General features: G+C 39.7%; 3 protein-coding genes across 4 annotated transcripts in view; 1 reads left to right on the top strand and 2 right to left on the bottom strand.

Annotated features, from left to right (window-relative positions):
- Window positions 1–15745, bottom strand: part of LOC306834411 (thyrotropin-releasing hormone receptor-like) — a 168313-nt gene that overhangs the window by 68318 nt on the left and 84250 nt on the right. The gene's annotated exons all lie outside the window — the stretch shown is intronic.
- Window positions 161–3339, bottom strand: gtsf1 (gametocyte specific factor 1). The gene is made up of 7 exons (XM_079359021.1): window positions 3097–3339; window positions 2411–2505; window positions 2189–2295; window positions 1418–1544; window positions 1075–1158; window positions 429–486; window positions 161–327 (listed from the first exon to the last, which is right to left on the bottom strand). Exons 2-7 carry the CDS (start codon window positions 2487–2489, stop codon window positions 261–263), a joined length of 522 nt encoding a protein of 173 aa, XP_079215147.1. The 5' UTR covers window positions 2490–2505; window positions 3097–3339; the 3' UTR covers window positions 161–260.
- Window positions 2912–15724, top strand: cd63 (CD63 molecule). 2 transcript variants are annotated; one of them, XM_079359020.1, is made up of 7 exons: window positions 2912–2974; window positions 12477–12665; window positions 12829–12903; window positions 12989–13084; window positions 13315–13458; window positions 15023–15106; window positions 15342–15724. In XM_079359020.1, exons 1-7 carry the CDS (start codon window positions 2924–2926, stop codon window positions 15405–15407), a joined length of 705 nt encoding a protein of 234 aa, XP_079215146.1. In that variant the 5' UTR covers window positions 2912–2923; the 3' UTR covers window positions 15408–15724. The 2 variants fall into 2 exon arrangements, with proteins under 2 accessions (XP_079215146.1, XP_079215145.1); XM_079359019.1 differs by lacking the exon at window positions 2912–2974 and adding an exon at window positions 8797–8886.

Raw genomic sequence — 15745 nt, 5'->3', positions numbered from 1 at the left:
TTGTTAGTTACTGTTACAAAGAGGGAATGCAAAACCATTAAAAAAAAAAAAAGGCTCCGGTGTTTCTCAACTTATTCTAAACTTTGCATGCATGGTTCTTCCCCCGACAGATGACTAAAAAAGTAACCATCTAAGAAGTAAAAACTAAGAGATACAGTCGTGCCAATTAAAAACTTTAAAAAGAAACATCCATGACTGCATGCCTTTCATAACATTCTGTGGATATATAACAGTTGTGCACGAGTTGCGGCGTAGGTCAGCTACCACGGGAGGGTGTTGGGTGTTCTTAAACTCTCACCAAGGTTGTTGGTTGGCAAAGTCTCCCGTCTGTAGAGAAATAAAACATGAAAAGTTCCAGAAAGAAGAAAAATCTGAAAGCAGGAAAAGTTATTCAGAGCTGAGGCAGGATGTCACAGGAGAAGACTTACTTGCGGTCAAACACTCTATTCACACCCCACACAAACGGAGCAGCAGTATCATCAGCCTCTGCAAGACAAAACATGCGGTTCTTTGACAAACTAAAAACATAGCTCCAGTCTCATTCAGGTCACACTGGTAATAGAAACAAGAATAACTGTGTTCCCAGGTGGAAAAGTGTACAGTTTAACAGAAATTTAAATTCAGATATAGTTAAGTATCTATATACTAGTATACTATCTATATAATATATTGAAAAGTGAGCCCAATTCATTTAAAAATACATGTTTACAGTAGGCTGGGTCTGTCTGAAGTGGGCCTATCAACATTTAGCACAGTCCTGTTAATATAAAACCTGCAGGGAGTACCTAACTGTTATACTGATACTAACAGTTAGGTACTCCGTGCAGGTTTTATATCCACACGATTGTGCTAAATGTTGATATGCCGTGATTGTTTACATCCAGGTTGTATAGCGGGGAGAGCAGGCTCATCCTCGGAGCTACAGTTCGTCTGAGGCGCTTGAGACATCCCTACTCTCGCTCCTGCACCTTCAAAGGGATACTTCACCCCTTTGGCAGGTCGCTAACTTAGATTAGCATACATAATGAAAACAACAGAACAATAATTTCAATAGGGTAACGTAATAAATAATACCTTCGTCCCAATCCTCCGTCATGTTGGGGTTCACCCAGGTGCTGACAGGGACCTGCTGTGGACAATGTCCATTTCTGTTTCCAGCTGTAAAGAGCACAATTAGACCCTCAATCAATTAAACAACAATGAAATGGGTAAAATACTTCTGTTGTTTAATTCTGTACATATTCAACAATGTCTGGAGATTACTGATGCCAAAATATCCCGTCGGGAAGTGCCATTAAAAGTTACTTCTTACCAGGGCAGCAGTTAAAAATCCAACTCGTAGTAGCAACAGATCAGATTTTATGGCACAGAGTCGAGTTATTCTCAGAAAAGTTCCACAAATAAGTGTCAAACTTACTTTCTTCAGGGTTCACAGAGATCCTGTCCTGGCACGTTTCAGTATGGTATGTAAGTTCGTGCTTGGGGACCAGATGGCGAGCATTGAAAGGGCAGGTTTTAAGCTCACTGGCCAGTTTGGGATGATTCTACACCAGTGAGAGGTAAGTTAAGTAACAGTCAAACTGACAGGGAACAGAAGGTCTTTGTCCCCCCCCCCCCAACTTCTGGTCACTTCATAGCAAAGACAAACAACAATGATATGGGGGGGGGGGGGGGGGGGGTTGTTTGATCCAGAAGGTCAGCTTGCCAGTGCTGTTACTAAAGACATTCAATCTCGGAGCTTATTGAACAGGGCTCTTTGAAAACATTTAGATTTAATCATCGACCGTTCAAACAGCAGGCAAAGCCCACCTGCAGACACGGCATGTGTGACACCTCAGAATTCAAAGAAGCTTCTTTACTTGTAAGCAATGTCAAGGGTAAATATACACCGTCATCACTTACTTATAACTCACTTTTTTGGTCAGACATCAATTCAAGGTGAAAATATCTGAATGAGCCTGAAGCTGTGATGCTTATAACTCTACTGCATAATACTTAGAAGCATCGCTAGAATGCAACCATCTCCAATTTACATTTAAATAATAATGAAGTATTTTCCGTCTTTAGACTGCATCAAAAGGTTTTAAACAGGCGGAAAAGATGTACAAGTTAAAGAATTTCCCCCCTAAGTGTATTTTATCAAATGCTTCTAATCCAACTAGAACCAATACATAAAGGCACAACTTACCTTCCTGCACTTTATGAGATGATAGGGGAAGCGGCAGGCTCGGATCTGGTGATTTTTGTCGAAAGGGCACTGGAAAAGTTTTTCCGGGTCACAGTTTCCTTTATCATCTTTATAAACATTGAAATAAATGAATAGATCATGCATAGTTATATTAATCAACACAGCGGATTGATAGACGCATGGATTCAATACGATGAGATGGAAACACTTTCTAAGTATTACCAGGTTCTTCTGGAGCCCTCCCAGACGAAGAGGTCTTGCACAGATCAATACTTGTTCCAAATTTCACGGTGACCGACATCTTTGGCTGAGATTCCCTGAAGACCCCAACATGTCAACAAGAAAGTTCAAAGATACTGTCAGCCAGTGGAGAAAGGAAGACAGAAAGGCATAAACACTGTAGAACATTGGATGCACATTTAAACAATAACAAAAACAAAAAATGCAGAAACATAGAAACAAAATCTGATCTTTCCAAATCTGCAGCTTTCTGTTCTACTGCAGGAAACTCAACAGGTGGTCCAAATTATACATCCCCTAATGGTGAGCTTGCTCCCTTTTATTAAGGTTAACTCTGGTCATTTAACCAAAAATCACCTGCACACACCTTTAAATCTGCTCTGACAGCTACACACAACATTAAAACTACACACAAGATACAAGTCGACTTTTTGAAGGCGTGTTCTCTTCAAAAAGGAAGGACTTACAACTTCCCACCCTCGGAGTCAGATATCAATGCTGTGTGAGGGTTTTTTTCCCCCTGCAGACTTCAACTCAACTTCAATAGTGAGAGAAATATTTTACATTCGTTTCACTTTCAAAGATGTCAAACATGCTTCATTTAAATACACTTTGAGGGTAGCTTCATGTGGTAGATTTAGTATTATTAAAACATACTCAAACATTACCGTGAAATCTTGGGACTTGGGAACACGTCGAGCTAGCTAAATTAGAAGAGGTCTCCAAAATGAATAATCAATGACTAAATTATTCACTTTGTGACGTGTAATTTGATTTGCTTGAAACAAAAAAAACTGTAAAAACACATCGGCTCTGTAAAACTGAAGTTAGTGGACTGTACTTCGTCGCTCTCCTCTTCATCATCCGAAACAATTGAGAAAGTTTGACTCCCCCACGCTTCTCTAAGGAATTTATTAGGTCCAGCGAAATCACGTGACTTCCGGTTAAAACCATCCTCAGCTTCCATCTTTTCATTAAAAATCAACTAAAACACATTTGAACGAAAACAAAAGTTGTGATTCCAAACCAAAAAAAAAAGGCCTGTTTCGTCTTCACAGGAATAATTTGACTTTAACCATCAAATTAAATTCATGTTTTGGAAAAGCATTTTAAATGTTGTCCTTCTCTTTGATCAAAGTACATAAATTAGAAAGCATCATTTAATGTTTCAAAACTAAACATGCTTTCTTTTGTTGTGGATGTCTATTAATGACATGTATATTTCTCCAATGTGTTTGATGAAATTGTATCTTATATTTTTGTAGATTACAGGAAGAAAGAATCTGTATTTATTTAGTGTGGTTTGACTTCTATGATGAATGAGTCCTATAGGGAACTCTTTTTATCTATTATCATAGAGCAGGGCTCAGTAGTTTGACATTATGTAAACACCAGAGGACAGATGGAAGCTGCTGAAGAATGAGCTGCTCTTGTATATGTTTGTCATTGGCTTGGTGTGTGTTTAAACAGAGGGAGGGATGTGAGCATAAGGGCCAATAAAAACTAAAATGTTCCATGATAAGAAATGAAGAGTCAAAAGCATTACGCAGTCCTGATCTTTACCACTAGGTGGCAGCTACTACGCTTAACCTGTAAAATGTGAAACAAGACTGATGCCCAAAGTTTCAACCTCTTTTTTTTTTTAAAATTATTTCTATCTCTTTTAATAGTAAACATTGTTATTTCGGGAGCCATGAAATGATATTTCTAAGCAAAGTGGACATGTTCAGATGTAGCTCAGTATATCACTGTGCCTATGTGACGCCTCAGATAGACAGTTATATTGAACCATAACCCCAATTCACATGCCTGCCGCCTTTGGCTATGGCTGAACCATGTGATGATGCATATCTGAAACATATTAGGCAAATCTGACATACAGTATGATATTAGTCATACAAAATCATACAAGAAAGACAGAACAAAACATGAGCTAGATAAAAATATATTAAACTAATTGAAAGTTACAACAACAACAAATGTAAAAAAGAAAAAATACAAAGAAAATAAACATATATATACTTTTTAAAAGAAAATATGGTAGTTACAAACCTCAGCATATGTGATAAGGGGCTTCACTACACTAGCAGGATATTTACTGTCATAAGATGCAAAGATTTAATTTTTTTTGATATCTACACGTCGATTAAAAAATGAGTAAGACCTGTTTCAGTTCCTAAGTGTGCATGTAAAATGATCAGATGATGAACGGTCATGTTCATGGGTCTTTGTGTCGGGGTTGGGCGTTCACAGTGTTTCATTCGATCTCTTACAAACATCGTGTGTGGGTGAACTGTTTGACGTGATCTGCTGGGATCAACGAGCTCTAAAGCAAACAACACAGCCAGCTACAGAGCCTTTCCTTTGACGCTGCTTTGGCAGGAGCAGAGTACGTTAAGGACAGCCCAATCAGAGTGAGCTTTATGAGAACCAAAGGATAATTAAACATGAACAAGGCAGTATAAATCAATGTGTAAAACTCAGTGACAAAGACTTGTTACTGTCTTGTGACTGTGACTTCACCACGATGTTGCAATGACCGTGACACACTGACGAATAAAGCTACAACTGATGTTAATGTTACCAGTTTAGTGAGATCACTGAACTCATGGTTCTCAGAGCAGACCTCAAATAAATGTTTAAAACATGACATGTCCGTATAACAATCACATGACCTCCCATAACCCAAATTGACTTCTTCTTTGTTTGTCTGAGAGTTTAAAACCTGTTTTCTTTCAACAGACCGACAACATGTACATTTGAGGAGAGAACATTTGCTGCTTTGGTCTGGTTCGATTAAAAAAAGAAAACGACTCAATAAGTGGGCTTTCAGACTGTTGCTGATTCAAAGAGGGTACAGCATTATGAGAGGTAACATCAGAATAAGAGATGTATCCGTCTTATGAGATGTCCCCTTGCTAAACACAATTACAAGAAGTCGCACAGTGTGAAGAACATATTTCCCCCAAACGGTTACTCTATGTCATTTCTCTAGAACACTTTTCTTTTGTGTGAGTCAAGTAAAGAAATGATCAGACTCCCAGAGGGGAAAACAGCTCAGCAAAAGACTGGTCCTGCAACTCTTCAATGTTTTCACTTCAGACTTAAAAGTCAAATTTACAGAATTGTTGGAGTCACTATGAAAACCTTCTCTCAGAGGCCTTAATGCCAGATGACCCACATTCAACCTGCTTTTATTTGATAACAGAAGAGAGCCATCTGGTGATCCCTCTGTGAGCATGTCACAGATAGAAGGACAATTTAAACTCTTTCAGATTCTGTGTTTTAAAGACAGTTAATGAGCTGTGCTTAAAACAGGAGTGCTTTATTCAGACCTTTTGGTTTTTGTTTCAGTTCTTGCTGCAGGAGTGCCGATAGCCGAGTGGTTAGTGCACGAGAGTCCTCCAAGAGGACGGCCTGAGTTGAAATCTGACCTGTGGCTCCTTTCTGGCGTGTCATTCCCAACTGTCTCTCTCCCTTCACAATTCCTGACTCTATCCACGGTCCGGCTCTAAATAACAGGCATAAAAAGCCCCAAAATAAACCTTCACAAATGTCTTGCTGCAGAATTTTAAATGAGCTGGAGTTCACTTGTGAACAGAACAACAGATGATAGTAACAAAGGGGAAAATATGTGGACCCCAAATATACATTGTAGTAGATTCTCAAATAACCCGTGCAGTGGTTTAAAACAGGTCTAATGTGTGCTACCATTCTGGTCTGGTTTTAACACCAACATATTTTGCAATGCAAAATGATGCATTTCATCAGTCTGGCCTGCTCGTCATGAGAGTGTGCACATGATTCAGTAAAGTGGATACCCCTTGTAAATGTTTTCAAGTGATATAAGGCAGTGCATTTGTTGCATTCAGGATGTTCGCATTGAAACAGATTTGGAATCAAACAGAAAGTGTAACTTAAACATTCTGCTTGATACATATTTAAGTAACCTGTCGTTCACATTTTGCAGTTAAATTAAACGGTACGCTCTTTATTTACACTCTCACTTAATTCAGTTTCTGAATATGACTTGAACAACACATATCTGACAGTAAACCAGGTGAAGCTGAGGCTATCAGTATGCTCTGGTATGTGGGTCACTCAGGTGTTTGTTTTTTGATATGCTTGTGGTATGATAAGAGGCAGGGAAATCAGCTGACATGCTTGGCTCCATGAGGTCAGCACTGATATTATAAAGGATAAAATCCAGAGGTAGAAGCAGAACACATAGCCTCATTAAACAATTCAGAAATTCAGACGAAGAACATTATCAGTTGGAAATGAAAAATAAAAAGTGAACTTTAAACAAAATTCAGAGTGTGTCTTGAATTTCATAACATGGCCATAACTCTATTCAGAAATATCCCTTTGTGTCTGTGTTCTGTCTTTGTGTTCATTGTCATTGGTTGAAACAAAAACAAGCTCCACCGTTCTTAACATTTCCCCTTTCTTTGCATAAAGTGAACTGACAACTCACGTATGGTTACTCCATTGTTTCAAACATTAAGGTGGTCATTGGGTCTGTTGAAATTATTGCACAAGTAGAGGGTTATTCAGCACTCTGAGGATGTTGCGTTCTGGCTAAAAGAGGAAATGTTTCAGGAACTGGCCCTTCTTACATGCATACACTTAACACAGGAGGTGAATCGCCCTTAAAACAGCACCTTCTAGTAGTGTGTGCTGCACAACTTTTATGAGCTGTTCCGTCAAGCCGTGTTAATCATTTATCAAATAAAAACATGCAGAGGTATGAATTGACCCTGCAATCAAAGTATGACTGAGAGTGTGGCTTTTATGTTTTATTCAGTTGTTGAGATCCATGCCTTGTTTGGTCTTAAATCATGCTTGAATACAACTAAGACAAATGTTAGTAAGAATAATTTTTAGACAGAATTTAATTATTTCCTTATTTGACCTTTGAATACTTTATTATTGGTGCACTGCAGAAAGTGGCTTTGCAGTCTGCTCTCTGATTAAAGCTGCATGCACCTAATACCTTCTTACTGTATAACTGTTACATTTATTCAGACCAAAAGGCACAGGCTTGTTTTAACTTCAAATCTATAGTCAGTGATGTCTTTTTTTCCCCCACAGACAATGGTATCTTTCATTTGGATAAAAAGTTGCTCAATTTTAAAGGTTTTGTTGTCAAACAGTAGCCTACTGTTTCATTGCAAAATGATATTTTAGATTGTGTATCTAATTTAGATTTGTTGTCTAATTGTGACAGAAAAGAAATGTGATAATGAAATGTAAGCAGCAAAAAAAAAAAATTATATTATATTATATATTATAAATAATTATGTTTTTGTTTTGAATCAAGGTTGACAGAAACAATTCATAAATAATTATCAGTAATGTATTATTAAAGCCCCCCCTCTCATCCCTTCGCCCCCCTCAGACTTTCTTTGTTCGCCACTGCGCAAGCTTTTTTCAGACGACCACCAGCAGCGTCCAGACCCAGACACGCTGTACATAAGAGGGTGTTGTTTTTAACGAGGAGTCCGTGAAGGCAGCATGAGAATTCCGGTCACTGAAAGGAGAAGAAAGAGGAGGGGAGCAGCGAGAGAGGGAGAGAGAGACAGGCGGGGAGGGACTATAAACGGTAAAAAGTTAGTCTACACATCAACACATCGTAGTCTTCGTCCCTCATCGCAGGATTTAAGAAACTTCTTCAAAAAAAGGTAACCCTCCAGAGACCGCTTGCTGCTTTATGTTTTAAAAGTTTCTGATGTTTTTTCATTCTTCTTCTCAGCCGTGAAGAAGAAATGAAACGCTTCTGCAGCTTTTTGTTTATCTAACACTAACGTATTTATCACAGTCTTGACAAACTCATGAAGAGAAACATGCGTTGATGTAGTTGAGTCGGTCACACAGCTGGTATCGTTGCTTTTGGTGATTAGTCCGGGTCCAGGGTCCAGGTCCTGGTCCGGGTCCTGGTCTGGATGGGCTCCGGCTCTTCCTTATTAAGGGCCCGGAAAACGTGTCGATGCGGCCCTTTGTTGTTGTCCATGTTTACTGAATTTGAACCGAAACTCTGCCTTTTTTTTAACACGTCTTATTGTCTGTTAACAATAGTAAACAGCTGGCTCTACATTTGAATTCACATTCATGATGAATGTGTCATCATCGTCTGGGCTGTAATTAAATCCAGTCAAACAATGGGAACATGTGTGGACCAGATTATTTATTAATAAACTAAATGTACAACCACAGCTGTCCTCTTCGCCCCCCCCTTCAGCTACAGGATTTTATCTACCGGGGTTTTTCCTGAAAGTGACTCAGATCCTCCTTGGTGCTTCTGCATAAATGGCAGCTGATGTAATGTCTTAAACTCTGTTTCTCCTTCTTTCTTTTTTTTGATCCAGGAGACTAACTGATCGACAGCAGTCATGGGTGTAGAGGGGGGCATGAAATGTGTCAAGCTCCTGCTTTTCTTCTTTAACTTCATATTCTGGGTGAGTAGCAGCTAAATCAACTTTTTTATTTGCAACGTGTTTGCTATAAAAAAAAGGCTGAAGAGTCAAATGCAGCTGGTGTCTGAGAACTATACAGGTACTTTGTTTTGGTGGAACAAAAAATGCAAACAATGAAAGAGCAAAGAAGATATAAGGACAGGTGTTGTTTAATTCCTTTTGTGTGATTTCTGATGGCTCAGAGGATTTTTTTTTTCTTCCAAGCTTGACTAGCACGCTGTGACATATTTCTGCCAGCCACATGACTTGAACCATGAACTCCCAACTGTAAGGTTAACATACACTGTAATCAATCAGCTGAGGAGCAATTGCACACCATTCACACATCCTGTGACATCCTCTTTTTTTTTCTATTTGGCCACTTGGGATAGTGACTCAGAGTGGCTTCATGAGCGCTTGGACGAATAGATGAGTGCATTCATCTCGTATAACCCGAGTTAACCTGAACATTTCCTGGATGTCACAGTGTCTTTCATGGGTTCTGTTGGAGGTGTCGACCGAGGGGTTGTGTGTGTGAATCTTATGACCAGATTTGAAGTGTGTCATGTGACTCGTCCTAATCAGAAGTTTCTCTCTTGTTTTGACCAGTTTTCTTTACGGGCATGAAGCAAATTAAAGCTTTCGACACCCGTGTTTGTGCAGGAAACTGTACCGTTTACAAACCTGATCATAATCTCTGAGAGAAAACAAGGAAGTCCAGTCAGCTCGCGTCAACACAGCCGGAGTCTGTTAAAGGTGGCACTGCTGTCTTGGTTGCTGTGGCGACATATAGTGTAGGTTATGTAATCAGGAGGACATGATTGGGATCAGGGGTCACTGATGACTTGTCCTTCATTATTGTACCTTGTTGTGTTTATTTCAAATTCAGGAAAAAACAAATCAAATTGTCTCATTTAAAGAATTTGAGTCTTTATATTTTCTGTTTACTTTACTTATTTAGCATCTACTTGTTTACTTGAGGAGGTCAAATTGTGGTCACCTTTAATATGTACATTTCTTACATTTTCTAACATTAGATCTTTAAAAAAAAAATCTTGTTTTTGAGATGTTAATGGAGAGATCAGTTAAATACAGAAAATAATAGCTCACTATTTAGAACTGTACAATGTCTTGGAGGCAGCCCTGAGACATTCTGTCTGCAAATAAAAAAACCTCTTAGAAAATACACATTACACAGGAAAATCACATTTTTAGATCATTTGTCATCAGGAAATGTTGGTCAAGCAAAGATAAAAACAGAAACGTTCATGTGTATCACTGTAGTTACTGGATGCTATTCTGGGAATGTGACTGTCATTGCCTGTTTGTCTGCTCTGTTCACTCCTTCATGTTGACCCAGTCAATCATTAGCCACCTCTATGACTCATTCTCAAATATTTACTCTGGCGGTGCCAAAAAAGAAGTCTCCAGCTGCATTAAGAGCTTAACATGGTTCTTTAAGATGAAAAGAAAATATGGAGTTGAGCTTTACATGTTTCCTACTTATTATCTGTCCTGTTCACAAGTGAACTCCAGCTCATTTAAAATTCTGCAGCAAGACATTTGTGAAGGTTTATTTTGGGGCTTTTTATGCCTGTTATTTAGAGCCGGACCGTGGATAGAGTCAGGAATTGTGAAGGGAGAGAGACAGTTGGGAATGACACGCCAGAAAGGAGCCACAGGTCAGATTTCAACTCAGGACGTCCTCTTGGAGGACTCTCGTGCACTAACCACTCGGCTATCTGCACTCCTGCAGCAAGAACTGAAACAAAAACCAAAAGGTCTGAATAAAGCACTCCTGTTTTAAGCACAGCTCATGAACTGTCTGTAAAACGCAGAATCTGAAAGAGTTTAAATTGTCCTTCTATCTGTGACATGCTCACAGAGGGATCACCAGATGGCTCTCTTCTGTTATCAAATAAAAGCAGGTTGAATGTGGGTCATCTGGCATTAAGGCCTCTGAGAGAAGGTTTTCATGGTGACTCCGACATTTCTGTAAATTTGACTTTTAAGTCTGAAGTGAAAACATTGAAGAGTTGCAGGACCAGTCTTTTGCTGAGCTGTTTTCCCCTCTGGGAGTCTGATCATTTCTTTACTTGACTCACACAAAGAAAAGTGTTCTAGAGAAATGACATAGAGTAACCGTTTGGGGGAAATATGTTCTTCACACTGTGCGACTTCCTGTAAGTGTGTTTAGCAAGGTGACATCTCATAAGACGGATACATCTCTTATTCTGATATTACCTCTCATGATGCTGTACCCTCTTTGAATCAGCAACAGTTTGAAAGCCCACTTATTGAGTCGTTTTCTTTTTTTAATCGAACCAGACCAAAGCAGCAAATGTTCTCTCCTCAAATGTACATGTTGTCGGTCTGTTGAAAGAAAACAGGTTTTAAACTCTCAGACAAACAAAGAAGAAGTCAATTTGGGTTATGGGAGGTCATGTGATTGTTATACGGACATGTCATGTTTTAAACATTTATTTGAGGTCTGCTCTGAGAACCATGAGTTCAGTGATCTCACTAAACTGGTAACATTAACATCAGTTGTAGCTGTATTCGTCAGTGTGTCGTGGTCATTGCAACATCGTGGTGAAGTCACAGTCACAAGACAGTAACAAGTCTTTGTCACTGAGTTTTACACATTGATTTATACTGCCTTGTTCATGTTTAATTATCCTTTGGTTCTCATAAAGCTCACTCTGATTGGGCTGTCCTTAACGTACTCTGCTCCTGCCAAAGCAGCGTCAAAGGAAAGGCTCTGTAGCTGGCTGTGTTGTTTGCTTTAGAGCTCGTTGATCCCAGCAGATCACGTCAAACAGTTCACCCACACACGATGTTTGTAAGAGATCTAATGAAACACTGTGAACGCCCATCCCCGACACAAAGACCCATGAACATGACCGTTCATCATCTGATCATTTTACATGCACACTTAGGAACTGAAACAGGTCTTCCTCATTTTTTAATCTATGTGTTGATATGGACGCAGAGAAATGCAGAAACGCAGAGTCTCATGACAGTGAATTTCTTCATTCTAAGTGAACTCTTCAAGTTTAAATTCAGGGAATCCTTAAACCTCTGAAACCATTCCCATTGAGGACAATCTGCTTTCATTCATTTTTTAACTATATTTGAAATTATGTAGTTGACTGTATTATAAGGGAGAGAGAGAGATGGGTCGGATTTGAACCCAGACTGTACGCTCTGTGGCGTACTCTGCACATGGGCAGCACAAACAAACCACTGGCCACAGGCGGCCTGAGATGATCCAATAGAATTATTCAGATGTTTATTAAAGTCATTATTATGCAGCTCAATGGCAGCTGAGATAAGTCTGTTATTTTTCTCTGTGCTGTTTAACTGCAGCCTTACAGTCTTTTTTTTTTTTTTTTTTTTTTTTTTTTTTTTAAAAGTGTTTGGTACCAAGTTGCTCTAAAAAAAATCATTAAATTTACCAGTTTAAACCAAACAATACCAGATTATGTGATTAAACATAATCACCACTGTTTGCTCAGACTTATTTACATGAAAACTGAAATGATCTCATAAGTTGCCGCTGTACTAAACCCCCCCCCCCCCCTCCTCTGCAGATATGTGGCCTCGCCTTGATTGTCGTGGGAATCATGGTTCAGGTGGCGATGCACAAAACCCTCACGATCAAGGATGCCTCGGCCTCGGGTGCGCCCATCGTCGTCATTGGGATCGGCGTGGTGATTTTCTTCATCGCCTTCTTCGGCTGCTGTGGCGCCTGGAAGGAGAACTACTGCATGGTCACCACGGTAACGCGTCTTCGGTTGAATCTTTTAAATAACGTAACGGAAGTCAGGATCGGTTAACTTAGTTGTGTAAAAGTCTGTGGGGCAGATGAATGAAAGATGCACATCATGTGGCTGAGAATAGTAATTAACGCTTTAATTTGTCCCCCCCCTCCCCCCCCCACAGTTTGCCATCCTCTTGTCTCTGGTCATCATTGTTGAGATTGCAGCAGCCATCGCCGGATACGTCTTCAGGAACAAAGTGAGTTCCGGTTTCACTCTTTTGTGCGTTACTTGTGACCCTTCAGAAAGTGTAACCTGGCTCCCGTGTTGTGTCTCCCTTCCAGCTCTCCACCATCGTCGAGGATAGTCTTGTTGACATGATCCCCAAATACAACAGCTCATCGAAATTCAAAGAGACTGTGGACCAGCTGCAGGAGAGTGTGAGTTCATCGTAAAGCGTCTCACTCAATGTTTACTTAACTCTGACTACACCTTCACATAACACTGCTGCATCCTGTTGGTCCGTGTTGCATGACCTGACATCGTTGTCTTTAGCACCTTCTGTTTGCACACGCTGTATTCCTTTGAATGTACATGGTCCATCTGACTACTAACTTGCTGACACGTCCATATTTAACGGGGCTTTCCTTTTGACTTGTTTGTGTTCCAGTTGAAATGCTGCGGCGTGAACAGCAGCTCTGACTGGAAAAACTCCTATTCTGATAAAAGCTCTGTGCCGGACTCCTGCTGCGTCAACGTCACTCAGAACTGTGGCGAGGGAGCCTTGAAAACACCCGCCAAATTGCACAAGGAGGTAAATCGCTGTGGTTGATGTCAGTAAGCATGAGATTAAGATAGAATCAAAGTCCTTAAGAATTCACAACAGGGGGATTTGGCGAGTCCCCTGGTTGCTGGCGGCAACTCCAACTGCAAACACTAAAACAAACAGTCATTGGTTGAAACTCGGTGAGTGCTCAATGCTGTCCCGCTATGATGTCATCAAGTGTGTGAGGGCTTTTCAATAACATAAAAGGTATAACGTGAGTCCGCATACCTGCAGACTTTCCTGTTGGACTTGTCTGGAGTTTATTGTACCGGCCGGCACCCCGCTCAATGTGAACAAATATTTACACATTAAAGCGTTGGTTATTCAGTAAAGTATGGGAAGATGGAAATCAAAGCAAACGGGGAGGTGAGGGGAAAAGACAAATATGTTACAGTGACCATACACTGGTCACTTAGTACTGTGGTTATTTATAGCACGTTTGAAGAGTTGTGTCTTTCAGGTTAAAAGGTCACAAAGTACTCATTTTCAGTCTGACCCAAAGTGGCCCTGGACTTTCTGCACATTCTCCCATTTGTACCAAATGTAATGCATTCAATATGTAGGAAATGTACAGAGCTGTAAGGTTGTCCATGCTTTCACTGTTCTGTATTGCTTCTTCGTACTTGCAAAGTCAAACTGAAGGAGGTATATTTTTATGTGATGAGTGACCCTTCATGCTGTGACGTTTATAACCACAGATTAGAGCTGTGTTGCTTGTTCATAATTACAGGAGGCAGTTTCTTTTATCTTTAAAGTAAATCAGTCCAGACACACTAAATCAATTTAAAACGCTCATCTCCATTTACAAATTGGTTATATCATTAAAAAGAAGGGGTGGCCATTGGACAGATTATTTTCTGCATTTTCCCATAATGCAATATGTTTCCTGGTAATGACCCGCAGACATCCCCTCCAATACAGAATTATGTCTACAAACCTAACATGGGCTGAAACTGTCCTGGCCGTCTTATCAGTTGAGCTCAGACTGCGTGTTCTGATGAAACGATAGAGGATTATGACTCAACTCTGCAGCTGTACTTCGCCTTCGTCTTTAACAGCAGCAGGTTTATTTTAACAAGCAAATTTCAACTTAATAGTTGCTTAGAAAGAGGCACGGTGGTGGAGAGAATCGCGGCTCCATGAAAAGTAAATATTAAAACATGACTCATTTGGTGTGAGTGTTAGCACAGGTATCTCTGTCCTGTCTGATATGACTGATCCGAAACCTTAGACAAACACTAATTCTATTTAATATAAATAGATGAGGTTTTTCGTATTATAATATATTAGCACAAAGTAAATGGATACAATTTCAATCTTAAAAAATTAAGTTTCAACAAAGCCAGAAGAAAAAAAAAAGATTAAGAAGCTACAGAGGCTCGAGAGGCTCAGTATTAGTCCTGCTCATACAGCATGAAGTGGAAAGATTGAGGGATAAAGACAGAGTAAACCAAGGTTCATTCCAAGTTAATATCCACCTTGTTTCTCAAGTTCAAACCCAACCTGTGAGTCTCCTGACTGAATCAAACCGTTCTTTCTCCTCTTCTTCCAGGGTTGTCACGATGCTATGGAGGCTTTCCTGAAGAAAAACATCCAGTGGGTGATAGTCGCAGCTCTTGTCATTGCCTTCCTGCAGGTATGTAACTTCAATGAGAATCATTATTTTTTCAACGCATTTGTACTTAACCTGGTACATATATTTATAAGACTTCAGCTGAAAACGTGTCAGTGTTAAATTAATGTCATCAATGGTTTTAAAATTGTTGTGCTCTTTTAAGGTATATTCACATGACTTTAAAAAGGATTTTATTTTACATCTGTCGTGCCACCTCAAACATTGTGAACGTCCTCTTCTGATTGTTTTCTTTTAGATCATGGGAATCGTGTTCGCCTGCTTGTTGATGAGAGGCATCCGCAGCGGCTACGAAGTCATGTGATCGAGGCGCTCAGGAGTTCGCTTTATTCGGAGGCCTTTTTGTATGTTTATCTTATACTTCAGATATCGTGCTCAGAACAATTTATTTCCCAGCCAACTGATTTTGGATTATATTTTCATAAAGAGTATTCCTGCTTTGATACTGTATTCAATTAGGATTTAAATGATAGAAAAGATTAGCCTCTTGTTGGCTGTGAGTGTATGTTGTGGGTGGCTGTGACGTTCTCTAGCATCTTTTACTTTGCTTGATTTCTGTTTGGGAGTTTTTACATGTTTCTGGTTGCTAGTTTCTGTTTTTATTAAAGACCCTTTAAAGTATGTTGGCTCTCATGGGTTAAT

Source organism: Symphodus melops, assembly GCF_947650265.1.
Source record: "Symphodus melops genome assembly, chromosome: 13".
In the NCBI taxonomy this organism is placed as follows: Eukaryota; Metazoa; Chordata; class Actinopteri; order Labriformes; family Labridae; genus Symphodus; species Symphodus melops.
The sequence above is the reverse complement of the archived record's forward strand: the minus strand, read 5'-3'. Positions and strand labels throughout refer to the sequence as shown.